The 11,417-nt window shown below is 42.9% G+C and overlaps 1 protein-coding gene across 1 annotated transcript in view; it reads right to left on the bottom strand.

The window, feature by feature from the left end:
• Positions 1-365: 365 nt before the first annotated feature.
• The window catches only part of TXLNB (taxilin beta), a 32,270-nt gene continuing 21,218 nt past the window's right edge, over positions 366-11,417 (bottom strand). Inside the window, exons 7-10 of the mRNA XM_084203079.1 lie at positions 8,785-8,859; positions 3,583-3,675; positions 2,363-2,458; positions 366-1,284 (exon numbers count right to left, since the gene is read on the bottom strand). Of these exons, the coding sequence (XP_084059205.1) occupies positions 475-1,284; positions 2,363-2,458; positions 3,583-3,675; positions 8,785-8,859 (1,074 nt within the window). The 3' untranslated portion in view covers positions 366-474. The remainder of the gene's footprint in view (positions 1,285-2,362; positions 2,459-3,582; positions 3,676-8,784; positions 8,860-11,417) is intronic.

Below are 11,417 nucleotides of genomic sequence, written 5' to 3'. Positions count from 1 at the left end.
TTCACTATTTTACTTTGTAATTACAGATTCCTTTCACCTCATTTATTAAAATCACTCTGTGTCCAAGTAGGCCACCTTTTAAGCAATGTCAAATAGATAGAATTAGTTATGAGTCTTTAAATATATGCATGAGAATTGCAATGGTTTTTGAAACATGGAAGTGCAACACTAAAATTATTTTCCTGAATGAGATGACTCATCATGGCTGGGAAAAAGAGCCCCTGTGATTTCATTGTATTTCCATGTCATTAAGAAAATATTATACTTCAAGCAGATGAAGGACTGCAAAATTTGCAGACCCATTATTACTGGATAGTGGTAGCAAATAGAAGTGCATTACATTTGCATACAAATACATGAGTGTGTTTTAGGAACCAATTTTTGTTTCTTAAAAAAAAAAAAAAAAAAAAGTATCCATTTAGAGACAAAGCAGAGCTCTGGTTTGCAGAAGACAAGCCTGGACACGTGGTGTCTTCAATCCACTGCTTCCATGTCTGTGTCCCCTGTTTGCTCCACAGACTGACCCTGGACAGATCTACCTGCTGGCTCATCCCCACATTCTGCAGCTTTTGGTGGACCCTGAACGGGTACTGGCATATTCCCAAGGGAGATGGGTGTGTTTTGTGCGGGGGTTGGCACGTTTTCAGGGGTTGCTGGCATGCTTTCAGTGGGTATTGGCATGTTCCCAGTGGGGACAAGCACACTCTCAGGAGGCACTGGCACACTTTCTGTGGGTGTTGGCACCCTGTCTGGAAGTGAGGGTGTGCTTCTGGGGGGCTTTGACCCGTTCTCAGTGGGCACTGTCATACTTTCAGTGAGTGCTGGTGTGTGTTCAGTGGGCGCTGGTGTGCTCGTGCTGGGCTGCTCACAGTTTTTCCTGGCCTCTGAATGTGGAGTGAGAGGAGCAGGAGGTTCTGGCACCAGGGTGGCATTACATGTTTGAGTGTCACAGGGCTCTGGATTGCTGCTGTTGCTTGGGAGGGACTCCTCTGCCTTGTGGGACACCCTGAAAGCTTCAGCCAGCTGCTTCAGCATCCTCTTGTCACTCTCATGCAGCTCAATGCTCTCCTGCTCAGAGGGGGAAGGGGTTCTTTTAGTATCATCTTCTTCATCTTCTTCTTCTTCTTCTTCTAAGATGCCATTTCCATTCACCTCTTCTGGGAACTGTGCTTGCTTTATTTTTTTGTACAATTCATTTCTCTCTTCCTGCAGAGCACGGCAGAGGTTCTCTAGTCTCTGGATTTTCAGCACGAAGCACTCATATTCCTTGGACCTCATGGCTTTCTGTAGTCAAAGACATCAGGCAAAGGTACAGGCTCAGTTTGGGTGCATGCAATTCATTAGTGGAACTGGCAATTAGGAAATTATTTGAGCAGCCTTCAGAGGATGCTGCCAGGTGGCTGGCTTTCACCAACTGCTCTTCAATAACTATGGTGTTTTGGACCAAAGCTTCAAGAGGAAATTCATCCCTGTAACTACACTGTATTAACATTCTGCATACATATTCAGATCAATTTCACTCAAATATATTTGCAGGAATACCTGCTGATGATCTGGAGAGATGGAAAAGCATAGTGGATGTCCAAGCAGATAAGCAACCAAAAGCCTGCTTAGACTTTTGGTGTGTGTGGGTGTGAATTTGGAGGCAAACCAGCTGCTTAATTTTTTTTTTTTTTTGTTTATCTTGCTTCTGGGCTCTGTAAGAGCATCCTGAATTGGAACATTTTCTACACCCAGTGAGGAAACAAGAGATACAGAAATCCATAAAAATAGAAATAGCAATAGCACAGAGCTACAAAGCTAACCAGAAAGATTTGGTCCCAGTTCAGCTTATGTTTGGGGTGAAACTTCAGGCAGCCTATCTTCTTTGAATGAGTTCCAGTGTGCTTATGAACTTCCTTTGCAATGCCCCTGGGACAGCACATTTAAAAGTATGGTGAGACACAGTACTTGCTTTTGCCTCTTAGAGTCTGACTACACAGGAAGTTAATGAAAGGCATGATTTTAAAGTTCATTAGCTAGAACACATTAATTCCCTGGGTGGATGCTCTTATGCAGAAAGTAGCATGAAGTGAACTAATGCCAATTTGCTTGTATGGGAGAGCACTGAGAATCACCCATTTTTAGAGCACTTAAAATTCAGAGTTACATAATTCAGTTTCTCATGGATGTAATGGATATCTGCACAATCTAAAAGCACTACCAGTTGGAATTGTCTTTTTCTCTAAGGACATCCAGTTATCAAGGTAGCTTGAAAGACCCTTAGATTCAAGAAGAAATTTTTCACTGACTTCTGGGATTATCTCATCTCCTAGTTAAAGCTTTATGTGGGGAAAAGGATGCATCCTGAAAGACTGCTTACCTCTTCAATCATGTCCAGTAATGCTCTGTTACAGTTCTCAAACCTGGATTTCCATGTAGCAGTATCCTTTTCTAACTTCTTCATTTTCTTTGTCATCTACAGAATTAGGAAGAAAAGCTGAATCACAACAGAAATTCCATGCTAAAAATGAAATCAGGGCAGCCCCTTTATTCAAGTCTTAGGCACTGCTCAGAGCTCTGCTGCCAGCAGCTGTAGTGTCTGTGCTAAGTAATAATTTATGTTAAGGGATGGATTTCATTTGAAGCAGCTGTTATATCACTTTCAGCCTCTAGTCTGTAGTCCCAATGGTAGGGCCAGCTGATTATAGCCAACTTCCAGCATACAAACTACCACAAAAACAAAAGGCAAAGAATTTGGTGGAATCTGTTTGTCCCTTTACCAGACTACAGTGTTAGACTGCTGGGACTTTAAAGACAGGCTCTTCTGAGCCCTCAAGGCCAGGGAAATTCCCCCTGGACTAGTCACCCCTCTATACTACCTCCAGAACACACCACCAGCTAAACAGCACAATTTTTCCTGTTGGTTTTCTGCAGGCAGAACTCTCTCTGTGAAGAATTATTAGGTGCTGCCTGGATCAGGGCATGAGGATTTTGAGCCTTAGTGGCAGAGCAGAGCATTGTTTATTCCCAAAGCAGGTACAATATGTAGATGTGTTTGGTTTTTAACTCCCATTCATTACAGGAAATAAGAACCCCAGCTGCAAGGAAACAGTCTCTTGGGCTGTTTCCACATGGTGTAAAGTGGTTGGTGGGCTTCAGCTCTGCCTACACACTCTAGTAAAATATGTGTAGCCTATGTCCAACTCTCTGTACAGTGTCAGTCACCTAGAAGGTTCTGGACACTCCTGATAACATGGTCTGATAAATGGCTCCAGACTCCCCCTCTGGTATGTCTCAGGGATCTGTACCCAGCCACCACATTATATTTTAAGTAAAATATTTATTCTTCCTGGCATTTTCAGTTTTAGCTGAAATGGAGAGCTTTCTACTCTCCTTTCTGCTGTTCAGGTTGCAAAGCTGAAATCTAACCTGCTGTCAGTCGTGGCTGAGCATGTCCTAAATCTTTTTTGAATGTTGATGAAATTATTCTTCAAAATGTGCAGAGATGGTCCAATCTCAGGTAGAATTATTAGAGTGAAAAATATCAAAATCTAAAAGGAAAGTATCAATTACAGAGTTCAGGCATGAGCTCCTACTCACTTTTTCCATCTCCTGTTTGAATGTGGCAAACACTTCATTGCTTTTGGCCAATGTTTTCTGAAATTCTTCAAATCTTTCAGAGTAGAGAGTGATCTGTATTAACAGAGAGAGAAAAAAACCTCACTAATTTCAGAACATCCAGGATGGTGAACTTCTACTTTGGTAGAAGATAATAAAATAAATATTGTGTTTGGGCATGGAAATTAGTTTCTGTTTGAGGACCATGAAAGCACAAACATCAGGGAACAGAAAACTCTTTGCAACTTTTTATGGTTGCAGACTAATGGGATTCCTTCATTGTAGAAAGATAAACTGAGTAAGAACAGAAAGTGCCAGGCAAGGGATTTTAAAAAGACCTGGGAGTTATGGATGCCCTACTCTCCTGAATGTTGCAGCTGTGGTATCCCTATACAGGGTGTCCAGAAGAAAAGTAATTCTGAAGATATCAAGGCTTCTGAAAACATTTGCCTTGCTTTGATCCCTGGCTCATCTCCATGGTCAAGGACTAACCTGAACTGGTCCAAGCACTGCTGCTGTGCAGGACCATTCAGTGTGATCAGCTCACGGTGAGAGCCAGCGTGAGCGGAGCTGTGCCTGAGCTCTGAGCCTTGCTTCACCAGGCAGATGGCACCAAACCTCAGCTTTGACCTGGGGGTTTCAGCCCTGACAGAGGAGGCCAATACTGCGTGGCTGCCTGGCTGTTCACATGCCTTGTGGATTTCTCAGAGTACTCTTCCAGCTGGGCTGGGACCTGGGTGCTACCCTGGCTAGGATGCTTTTGATGTCCAAGCGAGCTGGGGGAGAGGCATCCCCACACCACGCTGCAGTAGTGATTTCCCTTCTTCCATCTTTCCACCTGTTGGCTCAGGCTGTGGCCAGGAGCTGCACAGGCAGTGCTTGATGTGCTTCACTGGACTCCCCTATTGAAGAGGAGTGTCACTGCTCACTTTCAATGTCACCTGGCAGGTAAACAAAGCCCACCCTTCACTTTCACACCGCCATGATTCTGCACTGCATTCCTTCAGGATATGTCCCTGCACCACAGCTTGAGCAAGCTGAGAGGGCACCTTGTCAGCTCTGTTTTGGACTGCAGCTGTAGGCAAGGCCAGCAAAGGCAGAGCAAGCCTTCCTCAGCCAGCCTCTTTTGCCAGTTTCACTACAGTCTGAGAAGCAGAGCAGAATAACGTTCTGTTGCGATGTGCCAGATTTCAGACTACCAGGGCTCCATATTTTGCCGTCAGTTTATACCTGACAGCCGTATGAAAGTTTATCTGTGGCTGTATTTTGTCATTATTACAATTTTTTTGTATCTATAATCATCAGATGGTTTTGGGGGAACAAATGTTCTAAAGATCTGAGGTTAGTTTTTCTGTAAGATTTTCTTGTTTTCAGCTTTTTCTGAGTGGTTTGGTTGTTGTTGTTTTGTTTGGTTGGATTTTTTATTTGTTTAGTTGTTTGTTTGTTGGTTGTTTTTTTCCCTTTGGAATGGACCAGCTCCAGCTTGTTCCATTCCTTCTGGTGCCAGAATATCCCCAGCAGTGTTTAGGTCATCAGACCTCTCATCTGTCCAGCCTGGCAGCTCTTAGGAAAAGGGATGGTGTCACATGTGGTGGCTGAGGCAGGATGGGTGCAGAGCGCTGGGAGGGTCAAGAGCAGCCTGCAGTATTCCAGTACTGGGTGGAAGCTGGTTGCCTTCTTTCTCCACACCAGCAGGGAGCAGGATAAAGGATTACCTAGGAGCTTTTCTGTAGTGTAGAGGGGGTGTAGCCAACTCACCCCCTCCCCTGATACTACTGTGAAGTTACTGAGGAAAAGAAGATTTAGAAAATGTTGCTGATAGTGGGGTGGGTTTCATTCTGATTTTGAAATCAAGTACAGTTATGTTATGTATCATGCTTGTTCAAGCTGGTTGTTATGGTGCCCCTTGCCACAGCCACAAGTGCAGGTTCCAGCCAGGTCTGCCCTGGGCTGGAAGGGCCTTGGAGGCTGAGGGGAGGGCACAGGCTGCAGCCCTTCCCCATGGAACTGGTTGAAGGCACGGCAGGTCAACCCATACAGAGCACTCCAGTGTCACAGCTAGCTGACATGAAGCTTGCATGTTGTATTTATACAAGGCTGTAGCCAGAGCTGTGATCTAGGCACAAGTGAAAACTCAGAGGGATTTGTTTTGGCAGCCCAAGTTCCACAGCCTAGGTGGGGCACTGCTACCAGGTATAACAGTGGAACGTTGACATTTGGAAGAGATGTTACAGCTCTAAATGCCTGAGCTTCCCAAAGCCAGGTGATGGAGCAGAGCTGAGAGTCAGAGAACTGAGGCTCCTAGCCCAGATCTGTTTGAAAAAAGCTCACCTCAATGCTGTCTCTGCTTTCCCTTCCAATTTTTGCGTATTGTTTAATTAGGTCAAAAACATTTCACATTTGAACAGGGCAAGCTCTGACCTCAGCTGGGTCCCTAAACAGCACCACAGCACTAAGAATAGCTTCTGCAATTGAAACTGAATAATAAATGAATGTTTTCACAGTGGCTGGGACCAGGCTGTGAGAGATGTCACTCACTGGGAGATTGCACTTGTGCTCCAAGATCAGGGAGAAGAGGACCGGCTTGCTGCATCCAGCAGGACTGTGTGGGAAGGAAGGCCAGAGGCAGCACTGCTGTGAGTGCAAGGCCTTGGGAAGTGGGGGGTGCTGAGAGTGTGCTACCATGGGGACACCCCTTTGGCCTTGTTATGTTCTTCTTGGTTGCCATGGTTTAGTGGTTGCCCGGTGCTGGCTACTAAACATTAAAGGTCTTGGCTGGCTTCTATCTTTTTATTTGGTTTCAATGCGTGAAGCTAAAATAGTCTCCCTAAGCATCATGCCTGGGGAGAGCATGCAGCATCCTGGGAAGCACCACCACAGTTTGGTGCCAGATCCCTGTCACCATTTGGAGTGCCAGATTTGGCTGTCTCTGGCACATTGTGCCATCCAGAGACTGGCTGGCATGAATATGATGTCCCCAGTTCCTTCCAGCTCAAGGAAGAAGTGGGTATTCAGCACCTCTTCTGAAACAGAGGGGTATCTCAATGTGAAGGTTATATTATGGCTTCTCCCTATCTCACTGACCCAACATCTTCTCATAAATTTCCATGCAGCTGTTCCTCTGTTAATCATAGAATCACAGAAAGACTTCTGTTAGAAGGGACCCCAAAGACCCTCAGGGACACCTTCCACTCGACCGGGTTGCTCAAAGTCCCATCCAAACCTGTCCTGGAACACTTCCAGGGATGGGGCATAGTATCTATTTATTGCTCTGTGTTTTATGTATCAAAGAGCTCTTTATGCTCTTTCTGTTCTACACTTGCACAACACATTGCATTATAGCATCTGGTCCATGAGGGAGGTCCTTTGGTGCTACCATACTGGAAATAATAAAAATTAAAAAAAATAATATTAATAATGTTATCATTCCTAGTAATTCCAAATGAAGGCTGGTATCTAAGTGACAGAGCTCTCACACTTGAGCAACACACTTAACTGTATATTTCATTTCAGGAAGCAAATCACCTAATTTTTATCTGCACAAGTCTGTGAGGAGCAAGTGTATTCTCAATGCTTTTACAGACTTGACTGGTGTTTTCTAAAAACACTTTTTCTGTATCAAATGTTCTAGTTTTTTATCAATAACTCCAGCTTCATTAAGCTGGCTATGGAGGTCTGCCTGCATAATTTTTTTCCTTCTGGTTGAGCATAAAAGTCTAATTAAAACCACTCTGAGAAAATCGGGAGCAGGTTTGCAGTCAGGACAGACTCAGTTGGAGGCCTTGGAGGTTTCATTGCAGAACCTGTTAAACTATTGTCAGCACCAGTTTATATGATGTTCTTCAGTGTGCCACTGGCTTATCTCAGCCTCTGAAAAAACACACGAAAAATTAAACCCCTCTTAGCAGGTGTCCAGGTTATCAGTTTAACACTGGAATTTCTTGATGGCTCAACAGGCAGCAATTAGACCATCTGCAAGGAAAAAGCTGGGACAACTTTCCTGTATGATTAACTGTGAGCAAGGGCTAGGAGGCACTTCCTGATGGGTGAGGAGATTGGCAGCTGCAAGAGGGGCTGACAGACTGACACCATCCCCCTCAAGGTTCTGCTTGGGGGAATCTTACTCACAGACAGGTCAAAGAATCTACATAATTGTTTCTTAAATCTAGAAGAATCTACTGATACTCTCTCTTTTGATGTCATCTAGTGCTCTCACTCATTGATTCAAGGTCTCACTCGAACATTCAAGGTGATTATTGCATTGCTACCAAAGTGTAGTATATTCTGCCTATGGCTTGGTTTTACTGCCTTTCACTCCAGCTTGACTCCTGGCGTAATTTTGGCACGTAATTTTATTTTATTGAAAGTTTCAAATTACAGTTAAGCAATGAAATCCTAGAGATCCCTCTCTATAAGCCCTTAGTAGACGGAATTCCTGTTAAAGTTAATGAAAATGCTGCCTTTGCACCCCAGTTCAGAAAAGCATATGGGCACAGAAGCTCCAGTTTGTTAAACTTGTTTCCTGATATGTATGTACTCCAGTGCTTTGCTGTATAAGAAACCTGCCTGAAGGGTAGTTATGGTGAATAATCAAGACACACATGTTGTTCTGTGGTTGAGCACTGTGAACACTCATAAATCAGCACTTTAGAAAGATTAGGGTCAGAAGGGACCTTTAAAGATCACATAGTCCAATCCTTCTGCCTTAGGGACACTTCCCACTGACCAGGTTACTTCAGAACCCATTCAGCCAGTCATGACCACTACCAAGCACAGGACATCCACAACTTCTCTGGACAACCTTTTCCAGTGTCCCACAATACTCATAGCAAAGCATTTATTCCTCATATGTAAAAGAAGTCTCTCCCTCTTTCACTTTAAAACTGTTACCCTTTGTCCTATCACATGCCCTCGCAAAAAATCTCTCTCCATTTTTATAAACCTCTTTTAAATACCAAATATTTGCAAAAAGGGCTTCTCCTCTCCCTCTCCCAGTTTGCAGTATGGGCATTACCTTACAGCTGGCTTGAAAATAACCTGCTTTCTTTGAAATAGTCTATGGGATGTAGAATGAGGCTAGAAGGAACACACAGAAAGTAGTTTGGATACTTTACCTGGGATGTGCCTCATGGGTTAAAAACTGGCAAACAAAGGCACACCATGCAATCACCTCTCCTACGTCACCTGTGCCTGCAGGACAGTCTCTTGCTCCTTTAACATTTTGGCCTGGAGCTTCCATTCTGCAGCTTGGTTCAGGAGCTGTGTTTTGGGCAACAGAGAAAAAATTGTTAGGTCCCTAGATTATCAGTTGGAAATCCTCATCCTCCAGCTACTCATGTTACTGTGATAAGGAGTGGTCTAACTTTCAGGTGAATATAGTTAGAGCAGTTAGGTAAGGCAGACTATTTAGTGTTATCCTGAGACACGGGACAGGCTATTTGCATTCCATAGGCATATTTGAATTGGAGTTCAAAACCTACTTGGAATTAAGTGTGCAGTACAGTGGGCTATAAAAAGTGTGGTTTTTAACCACATCTTCACCAGACTTCTAGAGAATGGTTATGATACTTTCTGGCACATTCATTTCAGTACAGCTCCAGGCAAATTCCTGCTCTCCAGTGAATGGTAAACTTCCTTTTACATTAACGACCGTGAGTTAGCATGTGGGGATGGTCACAGTCAGACCTGCATCAAAAAATCTGGGAGTTTTCAGAAAGCCAGTGCATAGCAAATGTCATACATTCACTGCTGTCTGTTATCTTTGGGCTCTGTTTGCACTGGCAAGTGGAGAATACCAGCTCAGGGTGGTAAATGTCTCAGGTTAAGTAGGCAGCCCAGGAGGAGCTTGACTGCAATTTCTTTCCTGGCTTCTCCTGGGAAGGTGTGCTTCCCTACTCCAAGGTGTTTGGCAAAATCACATTCCGATCTGCAGGCTGCAGATAAAACAGGAGGATTGGTCAAGGCTGAAGGAACTGTAGGAATGGGGTTTGCATAGACCTTTCCTGGCTGCAGTTCTGAGTCAGCACTTCCAAAGTACACAGTAATATTTTAGCAATTGGTTTAATCTAAAAGCAGGAAACATTTACCAGGGTGTTAAAGAAATATCCCTGTCGTCTACCAAACATTTATAAAGTGTTTTATTAGTCAGGGCAAATATATTTTAGAAAAAGAATGCTAATGATAGCTTGAGAAATGAGACATAAAGAAGTTATTTTACCACAGGATTTTGCTCTGTTGGATTAAATTGAACTTAAATTGTACTGTAAATTGTATTTAAAATAGCACAGCTGGACTCTGAAAATATATTGATAATTAAAAGGACTGTGGACGTCAGGGGATCTTATACTGGAAGTGAAAGGCAAGGAGAAGCACATGCTGAAAATGTATTTGATCCCCAGTAAAAACTTTTATTCTAACCATTTTATTGGAAATAACACATGTAAACTATGCAAATACCACCTGGTAAAAGAGCTGAGGATGAACCCTAAAATGCTGATGGTCTCCAGCTGTTTGTGGCACAGAGACTATCTGAATTAGATTTGCTGCATATAGAAACATATGCTTATTGGCTCCAGAAAAATATTTCTTTCATCAATTTGACCCTTTGATTTGGACCCACTGAATTTTTAACATCTAAAGTTTCCTAGACAAGAATGTTTTACAGCTCAATTATGAAGAAATTATGTGTTGTACTTATTTTATATCTGCCTCTTAATATTTATTTTGAGAATTTAATTTGATGTCTGATTCCATGGAGATAAATCAAGTTCTTTAATTCAGGTCTTGTTGATTAAAATTTCAAATAGGATATGCCATGGCCAGTAAAAAGAGTTGGCATGGGTTAAATGAGCATCAGTTTGTGCATTTATTTTCTCAGAAGAGGGTATGCTTTTCATGTACAAAAAAAAAAAAAATTTAAAAGCCTGGATGAAATCTGGATTTTTAAATTTCACCTTTCTTTGATATCTACTGCTTTAGAGTGTCTTTTAGAATTTATAGGGTTTGAATGATTTAATGAAATGTGCTTCAAAAACCTTCAGAGCTACCCAGTCCCTAGGTCAGTCGTTACTTCTGAGGATTGGACTTTTATCTGAATTGCTTCAATCACAGCTAGGGTTAGCCCTATACCCAATGTGACTGGAATAATGGAATGGTCCCAACTCCTGCACCATGTCTTCGGCCACAGCACAACAGATGGACAGGGAAGGCAAAGAAAAGTAGCTTCTTTTGCCTCTTAATGAATTCCCTCTTTCTTATTGACCCTTATTATAACTTCTGCAGTCAGCAAAAATCCAAGAGTTAATAAACTCTTCTGTAATGGAAGCAAGCCACAGAGAGGCTTGTTCAAATTAGCACATGTTCTTATGCAGCCTGAGGTCATCTGCAAACACCAAGCTGGGAGAAAATGAATCAGAACTGATACATTTATTAATAGACTATGAAGTGGTAACGAGGAGGCTGAAGTATCAAGAAATGAATAAATATTGCATGTGGTGTTTACAGAGCAGCACTTTAGTGAAGGGTGGTGATGCTACATTCTATTATTAGAGCTTTGGTAGCTGCTGGAGGCCCAGACAGTCACAGGGGCTGGCTTAGTGAAAATTAAACTTCTCTTTTTGCTGTCAGATTCTGTAAATTCCAATTATGTAGTGCTGACCAGTTGTGGGATGGTGATAAAATAGCCTCCTTGGGTCAAGCTGTCCCTTTGTGGAAACCACACGTTAGGCTTCAATAGGGAATTGCATTCTTTGATGCATGTGTAGAGTGAACTGTGCAAGCAATGAGATGACCTCCTTTTGAGGTGTACACGCTCTGCA

Source organism: Fringilla coelebs, assembly GCF_963513975.1.
Source record: "Fringilla coelebs genome assembly, chromosome: 3".
NCBI lineage: Eukaryota > Metazoa > Chordata > Aves > Passeriformes > Fringillidae > Fringilla > Fringilla coelebs.
This window is presented reverse-complemented; position numbering and strand designations above follow the sequence as displayed.